This window comes from Onychostruthus taczanowskii, unplaced genomic scaffold (assembly GCF_017590055.1).
Source record: "Onychostruthus taczanowskii isolate IOZ18803 unplaced genomic scaffold, ASM1759005v1 scaffold9, whole genome shotgun sequence".
In the NCBI taxonomy this organism is placed as follows: domain Eukaryota; kingdom Metazoa; phylum Chordata; class Aves; order Passeriformes; family Passeridae; genus Onychostruthus; species Onychostruthus taczanowskii.
This window is the reverse complement of record NW_024506993.1, coordinates 8,975,460-8,991,135: the sequence shown is the minus strand read 5'-3', so window position 1 is coordinate 8,991,135 and position 15,676 is coordinate 8,975,460. Positions and strand designations below refer to the sequence as shown.

General features: G+C 63.8%; 3 protein-coding genes across 5 annotated transcripts; all 3 read left to right on the top strand.

The window, feature by feature from the left end:
- The first annotated feature begins 13 nt into the window (after positions 1–13).
- On the top strand, positions 14–5,649 carry SLC6A8 (solute carrier family 6 member 8). Of its 3 annotated transcripts, none has more exons than XM_041425714.1 (14): positions 14–125; positions 394–612; positions 964–1,095; positions 1,675–1,948; positions 2,025–2,157; positions 2,406–2,540; positions 2,632–2,735; positions 2,839–2,963; positions 3,043–3,155; positions 3,235–3,372; positions 3,663–3,765; positions 3,842–3,942; positions 4,157–4,327; positions 5,140–5,649. In XM_041425714.1, the coding sequence occupies exons 1-14, from the start codon at positions 20–22 to the stop codon at positions 5,269–5,271; spliced, it is 1,986 nt and encodes a 661-aa protein (XP_041281648.1). In that variant the 5' UTR covers positions 14–19; the 3' UTR covers positions 5,272–5,649. The 3 variants fall into 3 exon arrangements, with proteins under 3 accessions (XP_041281648.1, XP_041281651.1, XP_041281649.1); XM_041425717.1 differs by having other exon boundaries at positions 20–125; positions 490–612; XM_041425715.1 differs by having other exon boundaries at positions 20–125; positions 397–612.
- Positions 5,650–5,788: 139 nt separating this feature from the next.
- LOC121347221 (epidermal differentiation-specific protein-like) lies at positions 5,789–8,337 on the top strand. Its single transcript, XM_041425718.1, has one exon. The coding sequence runs from the start codon at positions 7,088–7,090 to the stop codon at positions 8,144–8,146; it is 1,059 nt and encodes a 352-aa protein (XP_041281652.1). The 5' UTR covers positions 5,789–7,087; the 3' UTR covers positions 8,147–8,337.
- A 244-nt stretch (positions 8,338–8,581) lies between these two features.
- On the top strand, positions 8,582–15,367 carry QARS1 (glutaminyl-tRNA synthetase 1). The gene is made up of 24 exons (XM_041425713.1): positions 8,582–9,355; positions 9,707–9,854; positions 9,928–10,037; positions 10,143–10,218; positions 10,476–10,540; positions 10,753–10,806; positions 11,004–11,061; positions 11,145–11,216; positions 11,386–11,471; positions 11,687–11,773; positions 11,866–11,965; positions 12,086–12,164; positions 12,287–12,395; positions 12,477–12,607; positions 12,734–12,826; positions 12,954–13,091; positions 13,165–13,252; positions 13,330–13,473; positions 13,545–13,649; positions 14,005–14,097; positions 14,365–14,492; positions 14,685–14,751; positions 14,953–15,078; positions 15,181–15,367. The coding sequence occupies exons 1-24, from the start codon at positions 9,209–9,211 to the stop codon at positions 15,229–15,231; spliced, it is 2,355 nt and encodes a 784-aa protein (XP_041281647.1). The 5' UTR covers positions 8,582–9,208; the 3' UTR covers positions 15,232–15,367.
- Positions 15,368–15,676: the final 309 nt, after the last annotated feature.

The window sequence follows — 15,676 nt, the reverse complement described above, 5'->3', positions numbered from 1 at the left end:
CTCCCCGGCCCCCCGCGACATGCCCCCCGTCCCCACCGACACGGCCGCCCCGCAGCCGCCCGACGCCCCGCGACGCGACGCCGCCGCCGCCACAACCGCGGCCACCGCTGCCCCCGCGGGCTCCGGTAAGCGGGGAGCGCCGGGGAGGGATGAGTTTGGGGAGGGGGAGAGGGGGGCCCACGGCCACGCGCGACCGCGGCGCGCCCCCTCCCGCCGCCGCGGGGTGAGTCACCGCTCTGCATTGTGACGTCACGCGCCGGCCTGACATCTGACGTCACGCCCCTACGCGCGGAGAGGGGCGCGCGGGGGGGGGGAGGGGCTTCCCTCCCCCCCGCGCCCCCACGGGCGCGCGTGACGGCGGCGTGGGCATCCCCACTCCCCCCGTCTCGGCAGAAGGCCCCGGCGGGGCGGAGGGCACAGAGCCCCCCACGGCGGGCGAGGAGCGAACAGTGACGGCACCACTGGTGCGACCCCCTGGTCCCCCCAAAGAGGCCGCCCCCGAACGGGAGACATGGACCCGGCAGATGGATTTCATCATGTCCTGCGTGGGCTTCGCCGTGGGGCTGGGCAACGTCTGGCGCTTCCCCTACCTGTGCTACAAGAACGGCGGAGGTGAGCCTCGTGCTCGCCCCACGCCGCGGGGGTGCACCCCGCGGCGCGGGGAGCACCCCCTTCCCGCCCCAGAGTGCGTGCCTGGGGGTCACCCCACGCTGGGTCAGCTCGCCCTGCGCCTTCCAGGGGCTCGTGGGCCACCCCGCGGTGTTCCGGAGTCGCTCACGGGGCGGGGGGTCGTGGGAGCCCCCCACTACCTGCCCGTGCTGACCTACATCGCGGCAAGGGGAGGGCGCGGAGGCGCCTTTGCCATTCGCTGCGTCCGGGCGGGCGGCGCGGGGAAGGGGGGGAGCGAAAGGGGGGGCCGGGGGGACGGCGGCGGCTGAGCCGGCCCCCTGCCCCCGGCCCCAGGCGTTTTCCTCATCCCCTACCTGCTCATCGTCTTCGTGGGCGGCATCCCCATCTTCTTCTTGGAGGTGGCTCTGGGACAGTTCATGAAGCAGGGGGGCATCGCCGCCTGGAACATCGCCCCCCTCTTCAAGGGTAACGCCGCGCCCTGCCCGTGCCCTGCCTACACCCTTTCCGCGGCCCCTGCACCCCGGCCAGGGCCCCCGGCACCCTGAGTGTGCCTCGGCTGCACGCAGCCTGCTGGGGCTGGCAGCACCCTGCCCACGCCCTGCCTGCTCCCCTGCACCTTGCCCGTGTCCCACTGCTGCCCTTTGCCGCGGCCAGGGATGGCAGCTGCCTGCACCTGTGCCCCATGGCACTCCCTGCTGCCCTGCCTGCCTTGCCTGCCCCTGTGGCTCCCTGCCTGCATGCTGCTGGATCCCGGGCAACTGCTGGATCCCCACCTCCAGAGGTATCTTGCCGGCTCCCCCCTGGTCCTGTGCCATGCTGCCAGCTGTCCCCACCCTGTCCTGTCCTGCCTGGGGCTGCCAGCTTCCCTGTCCCATTCCCACCAGCCCTCCCCTGTCCTGTCCAGGGCTGCCAGCTTTCCCTGTCAGTTCTCCTCTGTCCGTTCTCCTCTGTCTTCCCCCATCCCTACAACATCCCGTATCCCACTCCATGCTGGCTGCCAGATGCCCACAGGTGCCTGCGGGCTCTGATCCCCCCGTGCCACAGGTTTAGGCCTGGCCTCTATGGTGATCGTCTTCTTCTGCAACTCCTACTACATCATGATCTTGGTGTGGGGGCTCTTTTACCTGGTGCATTCACTGACGGACACCCTGCCCTGGGCCACCTGTGGCCATTCCTGGAACACGGAGCAGTGCACGGAGCTCTTCAACCTGGACCTGTGCCAAAATGTCAGCGCTAATGCCACTGCCAGCACTTGGACCTCCAACTTCAGCTGCACCAACATGACCAACAAGCGCTCACCTGTCATTGAGTTTTGGGAGTGAGTGTGGGAACCAGTGGGTGTTCTCTGGGGCCGGGGGTGTCAAGCTGGCGCTCAGCACAGCCCCACTCTGCAGGAACAAGGTGCTGCGTCTCTCTGGGGGACTCAGCGAGCCAGGGGAGATGAACTGGCAGATGATCCTCTGCTTGCTTACCACCTGGATCGTTGTCTACTTCTGCATCTGGAAGGGTGTCAAGTCGACTGGGAAGGTAATGCTGGCAGGGGGAGTATGCATCAGGGCTACTGGCATGAGAGAAGACTGTAACACATGGCACTGGTGGCTCCTGCCCTCCTGTGCCACAGCCCACAGGGGTGGGAGGCCCGTGTCTCACATCTGTCCGGGAGGTGCTTCCAGCTGCTGGGGACATTCCCAAGCTCTGGTCCTGCTGGGACACCTGTGGCACGTGACAGAGAGCCCTGGCCTGGGGGGGTCTCATGGCCACCCACTGCTCTTCAGATTGTCTACTTCACGGCGCTCTTCCCGTATGTGGTCCTCATCCTCCTGCTGGTCCACGGAGTAACGCTGCCCGGCGCGCTGGGTGGCATCATCTACTACCTGAAACCTGACTGGTCCAAGCTGGTTGAGGCGCAGGTGAGGGCAGCGGGGAGAGCAGCAGGGAGTTGGGTGCTAGCCAACGCCCTGGCACCCCCATCACCCCGGGACATCCTCCCTCACACCCCAGGTCTGGATTGATGCTGGCACCCAGGTGTTCTTCTCCTACGCCATCGGGCTGGGCGCCCTGACCGCACTGGGCAGCTACAACCGCTTCCACAACAACTGCTACAGGTAGGGCTGTGCCAGCTGCAGGCAGGCCCCCTGGTGTGTCCCAGTGACTCCCTGGTGTGTCCCCCGGTGCCCCCCAGCACTTGCTCAGATGCTGTGCCCACAGGGATGCCTACATCCTGGCTGTGATCAACAGCTGCACCAGCTTCTTTGCCGGCTTTGTTGTCTTCTCCGTGCTCGGCTTCATGGCCTCTGAGCAAGGCGTGGACATCTCCATGGTGGCCGAGTCTGGTAAGTGATGGATGGTGGGTGCCAACTGTGTCTTCTGTGTCACTCCTCGAGTGGCATCTCTGACCCCACTCTCCTGCAGGTCCCGGGCTGGCTTTCATCGCCTACCCCAAAGCTGTGACACTGATGCCCTTGTCCCCACTGTGGGCCACGCTCTTTTTCATCATGCTTCTCGTGCTGGGGCTGGACAGCCAGGTGCTGTGGCAACCGGGGAGATGGGAAACAGGGAGAGGATGGCTGGCACGTCCCCACTGAGCCCTGCTTTGTGCCACAGTTTGTCGGTGTGGAGGGTTTCATCACGGGCATCCTGGACCTGTTCCCCCAGCCGGGGGCTGGCTCGCTGCGCCGTGAGCTCACCGCTGCGCTCTGCTGCATCATCTGCTGCCTCATTGACCTCTCCATGGTCACACAGGTGGGGGACACGGCAGGGACACTGCCAGCCAGCCCCACACCGGCCACCTGTGCCTATTCCTGAGGCATCTCCTCCCATGAGAGCCCACTGTGGGGTGGGAGCTCACTGGGGCTGCCACCCTCGTGTCAGTGGAGCTGCCTATGGCATAGGGGTGCTGTGGGAGCAGGGTGCCCATGGCATGCAGGTGTCCCTGCCAGGCGGGGTACCGGTGCTGGCAAGGCTGATTTGCCAGTGTGGTGGCGAGCGGGACAGCCAGCACAATGCTGGTGACACGGGCACCTTCCTGGCAGGGCGGCATGTACGTGTTCCAGCTCTTTGACAACTACTCGGCCAGCGGGATCACGTTGCTGTGGCAGGCTTTCTGGGAGTGCGTGGTCATTGCCTGGGTCTATGGTGAGGCCAGGGGGACACGGGGAGGGGGACACAAGGTGGGACACAAGTGTCCCAGCTGACGCCCTCCTCCCCACAGGTGCCGACCGCTTCATGGACGATGTGGCCCGTATGATCGGCTACCGGCCCCTGCCCGTCATGAAGTGGTGCTGGGCTGTGGTGACACCGCTGGTCTGCGTGGTGAGCGAGGCCACCGCGCGTGGGGGACACGCGTGTGCCACCGCCCCGGGCTGTGCCGCGGGCACCGAGCGCCCCCCGGCGGCCGCTGTGGGCACACGCGTGTCGCTGTCGTGAGGCCAGCGCGCGGCCCGGGGGCAGCGGCGGTGACCCGCGTCGGGGGCGGCGACCGCCAGCTCCCTGCCCCGCGGGACCTCACCTGCCTCTCTCCACCCAGGGCATCTTTGTGTTCCACGTGGTGAACTACAAGCCGCTGACATACAATAAGACATACGTGTACCCGTGGTGGGGGGAAGCCATCGGCTGGGTCCTGGCGCTCTCCTCCATGCTCTGCATCCCCTGCACTGTTATCTACAAGCTCCTGCGCTGCAAAGGCTCCTTGCGCGAGGTGAGGGCAGTGCAGCGGGATCACTCCTGCCTCTGTCCCCACCCCATTCTCAGCCATGGCTGTCCCCTCCTTAGTCCTCGTCCTGGCCCAGTCCCGGCCTCATTCAAATTCCACCATCCACATTGCTGTCTCAGTCGCATCCACCATCAGATCCCATCCTGTCTTTATCACTGTCTGATTCCCATTAAAATCCCACCACTATCCGTATTACTATCACAGTCCTATCCACAGCCAGGTCCAATCCCTGTTTTCATCACTGTCTCGTTCCCATCCAAATAATGTGCCTGTCCCCATTGTCTCACTCCCACCCAAATCCTATCCCTGTCTCCATTGCTGTCTCATTCCCAATCTTACCTGATTCCCCCTGATGCTTACATCAGTGTCTCAGTCCTATCCCTATCACAGCCAGATCCTGTGCATGTCCCCATCACTGTCTCCTTGCAATTCCTGTCCCTCTCTCAATCTCGTTTAGTCTTTCTCCCATCCTAGGCTCACCCCGATCCAAGTCCTGTTCCTGTCTTCATTGCTCTCACTCCTATCAGATTCCTATCCTCACTGCTGTCTCACTCCCAGCCTCACCCAAACCCTATCCTCGATGACATCACTGTCTTAATCCTGTCAGTGTCTCAGTCCCATCCCTTGCCCATGCAATCTCTGTCCCTTTCTCAATCCCGTTTCAATCCTTTTCCTGTCCCAGTCTCACCTCCACCCCCATCCAAATCCTATCCCTGTGCATTGCGCGGAATTCACCAAGCTGGGTCCAGGCAGTCCCAGTGCTGTTGTCCCTGGGTGCTGACGCCATGTCCCCACAGCGCTGGCAGCTCCTGACCACTCCAATCTGGGGCCAACACCACCTGGAGTACCTGACGCCAGAGGCAGAAGCCAAGCTGCTGGCCCCAGAGCCCCCCAAGGAGAAGGCGACGCTCTTCGAGACTGTGATCTGAGCGTGGGGAGGGTCGCGCTGCTCCCGCCCGCCATAGCAATAATGCCAGCACCGCCTCCCACCCACGCTGCCCCGTGCCCCCCGCGCCGCCCTGGCTGCCGGCCTCGCTGCAGGGGGGAGAACACAGCGAGCTGGGGGGTGCTGGGGGCCGCGGAGCCAGGGCAGCCACGGGGCACAGGAGGGGTCCCCGGCGCGGGGGAGCGTGGCAGCCCGGGGGAATGGCAGGGAGGCCGCCGGCTGGGGGATGAGTGGGACAGCCCTTCCCTGGCCCCTGCCCGCGGCCCCCACGGCCCCCCACTCACTAACTGCTTCCCGTAGCGTTTGTCTGGTGTAACCCCAACCGCCCCGACATCTGGCAATAAACTGGGAGACCCTGGCAGTCCTGGCACTGCAGGCAGGGGAAGTGGGGCACCAGCAGCGGACGACTGAGGGGCGAGGTGTGGGGTGGCACTGGCCTTTGGGGGACAGAGGTTTGAAGGGAATAGGGTTCAAGAATTCAGGGACACCTGGATTCCTCTCTTGGGTGACTTGTGGGGGACAGGCTGTTGGAGCAATGGGGTCTCCATCCTTCTCCACCACAGGATATAGGTGCCTGCAGGCTGTACCAGACCCTGGTGGGACTGGGGGACCCCATGCAGCCAAGGGCTGGCCTTGCTTATCAGCTCCAAGAGGCAGATTTTAGCCCAGAGGCTTTGAGGGTTTTGACTGTCCTCAAGGGGTGGGTTGTACAGGATCCAGCTGTACCCTACTGGGAGCTTTTCGTATCAGCCTTGTGGCTCCCCACTCCATGCACTGTGCCTTGGGAGCAGCCGAGGGCTGTGTGGACAAGTGGAGGAGGCAGCCTCTGGGCATGCAGCCAGAAGTCAAAGGCTTAACTTTGCCCCAGAACCTGTGAGCTGCCTGAGCCCTGTTTCAGCGGGGTGCCAGCTAGGGAGTGCACGTGCCCTGTGCCTCCTGAGGAGGCCAGCTCCAGTTCATGCCATGGGAACCTGCATGGAGCCTGGAGGAAACCACCAGCATGCTGTGCTTGGAGTGGCTGCCTTCCAATGCCTTGGTTTGATGTCAGTGTCCTGCTGTGCCCAGCATCCCACCCCAGCAGTGCCTTGGCCGCCCCGTGAAGCGATAAGGGGGAAGAAGTGTTCCCATCTGCCCCAGCCATCCTCAGAGACAGGGCTGGAGCAGTGCCACCAGGCCAGGTGTCCATATCCAATTGCTGGGATCACCAGGGTTGCAGAGGCTCTTGTTTTGGGGCGCCAGCTTGCCCCACCACGATGCCCTCTCACCCTAGAGGGGTGAGCCAGCAGTTCCTGCCCCACCGGCAATGCACACTGTAATTAGCGCGGGCAGGGCGGAAGCATCACTGATAATTGGCGGTGACTCTTCAGCACAGAGCCTCACGTGCCTGGGGCACGGCAGGACTTTCCGGCAGGGCTGGTCTGTGGGACCGGCTGGCATCCCAGTGTGTCCGCCGCCGTGCGGGGCCTGGCTGACTGCCCAGCACAAAGTGGGGACAAGGGTTGGGCGCGGGGTGCGGGGGCGAGCGTTGTCATCGCCTTCGCTTCGTGCCGCAGCACGCCCTGGGCCCGCCACCCCTTCCTAAAAGGCACAGCTGCAGGGTGTTGCCAGCACAGACGGTGAGAGCACGGGGCCCAGGCGGCGGTGGGCAAAGGAAGGGCAGAGGACAAGAGTTAAAGGGGTGCTGAGGTTTGCCTTTGCTTGCTGGGCTTTCCTCGCGCGTTTCCAGCAGCACTCCGTGAGCCCAGAGGAGGGGACGTGGCCCACGTTGTGCCCTCGCAGGGGCAGGCACCCGCAGCGCCATGAACCGCATCACAGTGTACGAGCGCGCCAACTTTGAGGGGCTGAGCCGAGAGTTCACCTGCGACGTGCCTGACCTGCACGAGCTGGATTTTGGGAACTGCATCGCCTCCCTGAAGGTGGAGGGGCAGCCGTGGATTGCCTACACGGACCCCAAATACGAGGGGGAGCCGCACGCCTTCGAGGAGGGCGAGTACCCCTCTGTGGATCGGCCCAACAGCTTCTCGGCGCTGCGCCTCGTGCACCATGACCTGGGGGACCCCCAGATCACCCTCTACGAGCACCCCAACTTCCAGGGCGCCTGCAAGGTGGTGACAGAGGAGACCAACTTGGCGTACGGGTACTTCAATGACCGGGTGGCCTCCCACACGGTGCAGCGAGGCGTCTGGCTGCTCTACCAGCATCCCGGCCGGGGCGGCTGGCACTGCCTGGCGTGGCCCGGCGAGCATCTCGCCGACTACAAACTGGAGCTGAACTTTCAGTCTCGGCTGTCCCACCTGCGCCCACTACGGCCTGGGCGGCCCCTGGTCTCAGCACGTCTCCTCTGGGAACAGAAGCGGGTGGAGGAGGAGCGGGAGGTGCTGGTGGATGAGATCGAGGGGGTGAACGAGACAGAGTCGGAGCAGGCACTGGCGGCCAGCAGCAGCCGGGAGTACGGCACCACGCTGTGGCAGAGCTTCCACTTCAGCAATGCCACCAGCCTCAAAGCCGGGCTCTCCTTCACGCTGACCGTGGAAGCCTCCAACATCTTTACGGTGCAGAAAGGGCGCAGCGAAAGCAGCACTCGCCGGCAGCGCGTGGAGGTGCAGCTGCCGGCCAAGATCCCGCCGCGCACAGCGCTCAGCATCCAGGTCCTTCGGAAGGAGGTGACGCTCTCCGTCCCGGTGCTGCTCACCATCACCCAGAACGAGAGCGTTCGTACGGAGATGGGCGAGTACCGCAGCGTCTCAGGTACCAATGTCAGTGCCCGCTACAGCTTAAAGCCACTGCCAGCTACGGGCAGGGAGCAGGCAGCCACCAAGGGGACAGACACAGTGCCTGGCACCAAGATGGAACTATAGCTCTGTGCCGGTGCTAAGCAATGGCTGTCTGTCCCCTCCGTGGTGTGGGACTCACTGTGACAGCAGCGTTGACTCCAGCACCCACCCATGGAGGAGCCAGGACCTGCCTTGTCTGGTTGTGTCCGGTGGCTCTGGCTGGCAGGACCTGCTGGTGCCTCCTCCCACCCAGTATTTCCAATAAACCCCCTTCCACAACCACTCGAGTCTGCTGCTGCTCGGGCTGAGGTGGGAGTAGGATGGATGGGACACTGCGCTAGCGGGACACTGAGCTCAGAGGAGACACCAAGCTGGGGGTGGGAATATCGGGTTGGGGCAGGGACTCCCGGGCTGAGGCAGAAAACGTGGGGTTGTGGAGGACACCGGGCTGGGGAGGCACCGGGCCGGAAGAGTTAGAGAATACCAGGCTGGAGAAAGCTGGCAGGGCAAAGGGAGAGCTGGGGACACCAGACTGGACAAGACATCAGACGGGGCGGGGAGGCAAGAGGACACTGGGCTGAGGCAGCCAAAGTTCCACCGGTCTAGGGAAGCCTGGGGACACTGGGATGAGGGGTGTACTAGTGCAGCGAGGGGGACAGGGGAGGAGGGAAGAGGGCGGACACTGGGCTGGCAGGGCCAAGCGACCACGCACGATCTGGGGGAGCCGGGGCCGCCGAGCCGGCCTGGCCCCGCATACACCGTGCTGAAGCAGCCACCGCGACGCGCTCTCCACCCCAGGACCTTGGCCAACTGCATCCCCACGGGCTCGTCGCAGGGCCCGGGGCCGTCGGGGCAGGCGGGAGGCACAGGGCACACCGTAGGTGCGGGCATCAGCCGCGGAGCACGAAGCGCCGGGAGCCGGGGGCGGACACTGCACCGCCCCGGGCCCGCCTCCAGCGCCGCCCCCCACGTGGCCGCCGCCGCCGCCGGGCTCTTTAAATGATGCAACAGCCCGCGCGCTGAGCCCGCCTCCCGCGCGCCCATTGGCCCGGCCCGCGCCGGTCCCTCTTCTCCCATTGGCCTCGACGGAGCGCTCTCACTGCCGGTTGGCTGGGCACGGACCCGCCCCCGGGCGGAGGCGGCAGCATGGCGGCGGCGGCGGCAGTGATGGCGGCGGAGGAGGCGGAGGAAGCGCTGGGGCTGTTCACGGGCATCGGCCTCAGCGAGGCCAAGGCGCGGGAGACGCTACGCAACGGGGCACTCAGCGCGCTGCTGCGCCAGGCTGTGCTGCAGGTGCGTCCGCCGCGGGCCCGCACCCTGGTCCCCGGTCCTCGATCTCCAGTACCCCGTCACCCCGATGTCACCTGGGGACCCGGCCACCCGGGGAACTCGCTACCCCGGTATCGGTGCCACCCCCGGGACCCGGTAACCCGATCTCCGATGTCACCCGGGTACACTGGCACCGTGGTCCCGCTGTCAGCCCCTCGACCCCAGCCTTCCCGGGACCCCCGGCTTCGCCTGCTCCCCACCCCGCCGAGCGGCCTCGGCCCTTGGCGCTCCCCTGTCCCGCTCTGCCCCCGGTGCCGCCGGTTCGCCGGGGCTCGGGCCCCGCTCCTGCCCTGACGCTCCCCGGGGTGGTGGCAGGCTCGGAGCGCGCTGGGCCCGGCGCTGGACAAGGCCACCGGGACGCTTCTGTACAACACGGCCGCCCGCCTCAAGGACCCGAAACACCTCGGCTTCCTCGTCGGCTACATCGCTCGCAGGGAGATCCTCACCGACCTGCAGCTCAGCGGTACCGTGCAGCCCCGGCCCCCGCCCGGCCTCGGCCCCGGTTGCCCTGCTCTTCATCCCTGCTCTGTCCCCAGCTGCCCTGGAGTACGTGAGGAGCCACCCCTTGGAGCCCCTGGACGTGGCAGACTTTGAGCGGGCTTGTGGTGTGGGGGTCTGCGTGACCCCCGAGCAGATTGAGGAAGCGGTGAGTGGGGCTGTGACCCTGTGGAGACAGCACGGGGACACTGGACTGGCTCCTGCTGTGCTCCTGCCTGCCTCGCTCACCCTGCTGTTCCTGTGCTGCTCCCAGGTGGAGGCTGTGATCAGCAAGCACCGAGCAGAGCTGCTGGCAGAGCGCTACCACTTCAACATGGGGCTGCTGATGGGTGAGTGGTGACATCGGGGCAGCCCCTGCCTGCTGCTGGTGGCTGTCATGTCCCTGTGCCTGACTGCCAGTGCCACTGTGCTCCCCTGAATCCTGAGAGCCAGCCCTTTGCCATGGGGAGGTGTCATCCTGCCAGATCCCCCCACAGGCAGGGCCATAGTGCCCAGCAACAGGGACAGCCCTGGGGCAAAGGGTGTGGCACTGAAGCTCCCCCGGGCTTGGGCCCTGCCCCTTGCCCACGGTGTGCCCTGTCTGCAGGGGAGGCACGGAGCCAGCTGCGGTGGGCAGATGGGAAGACCATCAAGAACGAGGTGGACCTTCAGGTGGGTGTGAGGTTACTGTGTCAGGTGCTGCTGTGGTCCCCTGGGTGTGCTGTGACAGGTGTGGGATCTGTCAGCCAGTCCCCTAGAGGGCCCAGCGCTGGGCACAGCCTGGCACATCTCAGTGCAGGCAGGGTGAGCGGGGTGAGGGCTGGACAGGACACTAGGACACACCTAGTCCAGGAGTGACTCCTGGCTGTGTCACTCTTCTCCAGGTGCTGCATTTGCTTGGGCCAAAGACAGAAGCTGATTTGGAAAAGAAACCAAAGGTAAGGAGAAGGGGATGCTGTAGACTTGGATGATATTTTCTTGCAAAGTGTCCCAGCAGGATCCCAAATAGCTGCTCTGGGCTGAGCTGCTGCCATGGGTACAGGTCTAGACGGAGTGGTGGGCCCAGCAGGCTGGGTCAGGAGGGGAAGGTATGTGCTACAGCTGGGCACTCAGTGTGCTGTGCTGGTCTCTGCAGGTGGCAAAGGCCCGTCTGGCCCCAGCAGAGAAACAGAAGGTGGCTGTGGTGGAGAACGGTAAGAGACCATCCTCTTCCCCAGCCCTTTAGTTCCTGCTGGACCTGCTTCCGAGCTGGGAGCTCAGCACTATCTCCCTGCAGGTGACATGGGCACAGAAACACAGTCACTGCTGGAGCAGCTGAGAGGAGAGGCCCTGAAGTTCCACAAGCCAGGTGAGTGCAAGGTGCTGCTGCCATATGTGGGGCCACTCCACTGGCTCTGTGCCTGGTGCCAGCTCTCTGTGCTGCAGAGGACTGGACAGGTCCTGTGTCCTTCCCCCCTGGCTGCTGGGCTTGGCATGGTTAGGGCAGTGCTGCAGCCCTGAGCATCCTCTGCCTGCAGGAGAGAACTACAAGACTGAGGGCTACGTGGTGACGCCCAACACGATGGCCCTGCTGAAGCAGCACCTGGCAATCACGGGTGGGCAGGTGAGGCCATATCCCACAGCCCAGCGGTTCCATGTGAGAGTGACACAGCTGGGCTGGGTGGGGAACATGAAGCTCACAGGGGGCACAGCAGAGGCAGCACCCACACAGCACAGGGTGCTCTGCGGGATTGCCAGGGGCTCGTGTCAGTGTCACTGCTGTCAGGGAAGGTAAAAACCTCCTGCTGAAGGGGAGAGGTGTTCCCTTTGCCTCTTCAGGTACGGACACGCTTCCCTCCTGAGCCTAACGGCATCCTGCACATTGGCCATGCCAAGGCCATCAACTTCAACTTTGGCTATGCCAAGGTAAAAAGCACCAAGCCACCCTGGCCCCTGCCTTTCCCTGCTGCTTGGCTGCTGGTCCCTCAGAGAGCAACTCACTATCTCTTCATCCCCAGGCCAATGGTGGCGTGTGCTTCTTGCGCTATGACGACACCAACCCCGAGAAGGAGGAGGAGAAGTACTTCACAGCCATCCGGGAGATGGTGGAGTGGCTGGGTATGGCTGGGCATGGGGAGGGCAGGATCAAGGCAGGTGCCAGGGACACCCCTGCATTCAGGTCTTGCAGCTGGACCTTTGGGCTTCCTCCAACCTGTTCCATCTCACCCATCCCCACAGGCTACCAGCCTTATGCAGTGACACATGCCTCAGATTACTTTGACCAGCTCTACACCTGGGCCCTGGAGCTCATCCGCAGGTGAGCACGTGGGGCAGTAGGAATGTGCCCGGCTGGTGTTGATATCCTGCACCGTGGTCAGGGCTCCCCCTTGCCCAGGGGATGGGTCACTCAAGTCTGGTGATGGCATTTCCTCTCCGTAGGGGTCAGGCATATGTCTGCCATCAGAAGGTTGAGGAGATCAAGGGCCACAACCCACCACCCTCGCCGTGGCGGGACCGGCCTGTGGAGGAGTCACTCCTGCTCTTTGAGGTACTCCTGGCTGGGGCAGATGCTGCCTGCCTGTGGGCTCTGGTTCTGTGGCTCAGCTGACAGCTTCCCCTGTCTCCATAGGACATGAGAAAGGGCAAGTTTGGGGAGGGGGAAGCCACGCTGAGGATGAAGCTGGTGATGGAGGATGGGAAGATGGATCCCGTTGCCTACCGTGTCAAGTTCACTCCACACCACCGCACTGGGGACAAGTGGTAGGGAGGGCCTGCCATGTCCTGACACATGTGGTGGGGGTGGGTCTGGATTTCCTGGTAGTGAGGAGGTAACGGGAGTGAAACAGCACCATGCTCTGCCCTGAGCTGACTGCATGTGCCTTGCAGGTGCATCTACCCCACGTACGACTACACACACTGCCTCTGCGACTCCATCGAGCACATCACGCACTCCCTCTGCACCAAGGAGTTCCAGGCCAGGTGAGCACCATGCATGGCATGGCCCAGGGCTGAGCTATCCTGGGAGCAGCATCTGGTGGCTGCCATAGTGCTGGGGGAGAGTGTGTCCATGTGGCTGAGCTGGGCTGTGCCTGTACCTCCCCTGCAGGCGCTCCTCCTACTTCTGGCTGTGCAACGCTCTGGATGTTTACTGCCCTGTGCAGTGGGAATATGGGCGCCTGAACCTGCTCTACACCGTCGTCTCCAAGAGAAAGATCATCCGGCTGGTGGAGACGGGTGCTGTGAGGTGGGAGCAGGGCCAGCTGCCGTGATGGGGCTCAGCCAGAGCATGCCTGGTTGTCACACCGGTGTTTCTGCAGGGACTGGGATGACCCGCGTCTCTTCACGCTGACAGCCCTGCGCCGGAGAGGCTTCCCCCCCGAGGCCATCAACAACTTCTGTGCACGGGTAGGTTTTGGGAAGGATGGGACAGGGCAGATGGCTGCATCCCCTGGCCAGCATGGTCACAGCACGCTGTTCCTCAGGTTGGTGTGACAGTGGCCCAGGCGACAATGGAGCCGCATCTGCTGGAGGCTTGTGCCCGGGAGGTGCTGAATGAGCAGGCGCCCCGTGCCATGGCTGTCCTGGAACCCCTCAAGGTTACCATCACAAACTTCCCTGCTCCAAAGGTGAGACTGTCATGGGCTGTTGTGGGAGTGGCATTCCTTGAGATCAGCATTCAAGCCCTCTTTCTCCCCAGGCACTGGAGGTCCTTGTGCCCAACTTTCCAGCCGATGAGAGCCGTGGTTTTCACAAAGTGCCCTTCCACCAGACCGTCTACATTGAGGAGACAGACTTCAGGGAGGTAAGCCAGGCCCACTGGACTATACTACCCTCACTCCTGGAGCTATAGCTTGTGCAGCAGGAGCCTGGCAGCCCTGGAAGTTGTGTTGGTGCTGCACACAGAGGTCACAGGCGGGTGTTGAGCACCTGGACTGTGACTCCCAAATGGGCCAGCAGCTCTGATGGGCACTGGGCAAATGCTGCCCTGAGCCTGGCCAGGACTTGTCCAACCAATGGTTCTCAACCTGGCCTGTCTGCGAGAACATCCCACAGCAACGTGGGAGTTCAAACAGCCCTGGGATGGCAGAGAGACACACCAGAGCGGGGGCCTGCTGGCCGTGCTGGGACCCCGCGTGCAGCCGTGAACTCTCTTACAGGAGGCAGACAAGGGCTACAAGCGCCTGGCCCCCGGGCAGCCGGTGGGGCTGCGCCACGCTGGCTACGTCATCACCGTCCAGAATGTCATCAAGGTGCGTGGCTGTGGGCACTGGTGGCGTGAGGTTGGGCTGTGGAATGTCAGGACATGGCCATGCCCCAGCAGGGAAGAACAGCGATGGTCATATCATGCTGGCTGCTCTGCACACAGTGAGGGCTCAGGCTGCTGTGTGGCTGCTCTCTGCCTGCCCTGTGCCTCACACTGGGGAACAAGGTGTCCCCAAGCTGTGGGGCTGGGGGTTCAGCCCTGGGCCTGCCATATGGGATAAGCCTGACAGCTTAGCTCATCTCCTCTCCCTCAGGATGTCAGTGGGCGTGTCATTGAGCTGGAGGTCACCTGCACCAAGTCGGATGTGGCAGAAAAGCCCAAGGCTTTCATCCACTGGGTGTCGGTGCCACTGGCCTGTGAAGTGCGGCTCTACGAGCGGCTGTGAGTATCTGGCTGCCCGCCGAGGCCAGCACAAGCTCAGCAGTGCTGGAGCAGCAGCACAGCTCTACAGCAGCATGCCCTGCTGGGGTCTGCCCAGACCTTTGGTGGGGAAGATGATGCTCTGGGGTCCCATGAGTGGCACCATGTCCCCTCATTTGGCAGCTTTGGGATCAGACTCTTATCTCATGGCAGGTTTTTGCACAAAAATCCTGAGGACCCATCGGAGGTACCTGGTGGCTTTCTGAGTGACCTCAACCCTGTGAGTAGTGGCAGCAGCTGAGTTTGTGGGCTCGGGGGGAAGTGGGGACCTCCTGCGCCACTGAGGCACCCACTGCCATGTACACCCTACCCCTCTTGGGGCAAGGCCTTACTGTGTCTCAAGGGGAAGAGGAACTGGGGGGAGCTGGGCTGTGGAGAGGACAGAAGGTAGGGATGCTGGCTGAGCTGTGCCCCCTGCCAGGACTCCCTGCGTGTGGTGCACAATGCCCTGGTCGACAGCTCTGTCCACTCCGCTCGAGCCTTTGACAAGTTCCAGTTTGAGCGCCTGGGCTACTTCTCTGTGGATCCTGACAGTGAGGAGGGGAAGGTGAGCTCTGTGGGGTGGGGGCAGTGAGGCAGCCTGCACACACTTGTGCAAGCACCCCCTGCCCGCCATGGGGCTCTGAGCAGATCCTGTGTTTCTCTCCAGATGGTGTTCAACCGGACAGTGACGCTCAAGGAGGACCCTGGCAAGGCCTGAGGGACCCGCTGCTGCTACACCACCGTGGTGTTGCTTCCTTGGGGGTCCTTGCACACCCCCAGTGCCACCGTGCCTTGGTGCAGTTCCCTGGGGTGCCCCACAGCATCGCCTCAATAAACGGAGAGCCCAGCCCTGTCCCTGCACTGTCACTGCCTCCTGTTCTGCTCAGTCTTGGGGTGCTGGGGTGGGGATTCTTGTTTGTCCCCCCTGATGAGCCTTGGCTTGGTGGGGTGCGTGTGGGGATTCTCCCTTGTTCTGGGGGCACAGGCTCTGCTCCTATGTGCTGTGTAGCACTGATGCGACCCCACGGGAGCTGCAGCTGCCCCAGCCAGCACCATGAGGCTGGACTGGCGTCAAGGGTGTTGGGGTGGAATGGAGAGGTGTCTCTGGAGGGCACAGGGGGTGCAGGCAGGATCGGGGGGTGCAGCAGGGCGCGCACACTGTG

What these genes read in the sequence shown, in the direction of transcription:
- SLC6A8 (XM_041425714.1), top strand. Translation starts at nt 20, where the DNA reads ATGCCCCCCGTCCCCACCGACACGGCCGCCCCGCAGCCGCCCGACGCC. An exon ending in GTGCTACAAGAACGGCGGAG is followed by an intron (nt 613 to 963) that starts GTGAGCCTCGTG and finishes CCCCGGCCCCAG; the next exon opens with GCGTTTTCCTCATCCCCTAC. An exon ending in TGACACCGCTGGTCTGCGTG is followed by an intron (nt 3,943 to 4,156) that starts GTGAGCGAGGCC and finishes CTCTCCACCCAG; the next exon opens with GGCATCTTTGTGTTCCACGT.
- LOC121347221 (XM_041425718.1), top strand. Translation starts at nt 7,088, where the DNA reads ATGAACCGCATCACAGTGTACGAGCGCGCCAACTTTGAGGGGCTGAGC.
- QARS1 (XM_041425713.1), top strand. Translation starts at nt 9,209, where the DNA reads ATGGCGGCGGCGGCGGCAGTGATGGCGGCGGAGGAGGCGGAGGAAGCG. An exon ending in GTGCGGCTCTACGAGCGGCT is followed by an intron (nt 14,493 to 14,684) that starts GTGAGTATCTGG and finishes ATCTCATGGCAG; the next exon opens with GTTTTTGCACAAAAATCCTG. An exon ending in TTCTGAGTGACCTCAACCCT is followed by an intron (nt 14,752 to 14,952) that starts GTGAGTAGTGGC and finishes GCCCCCTGCCAG; the next exon opens with GACTCCCTGCGTGTGGTGCA.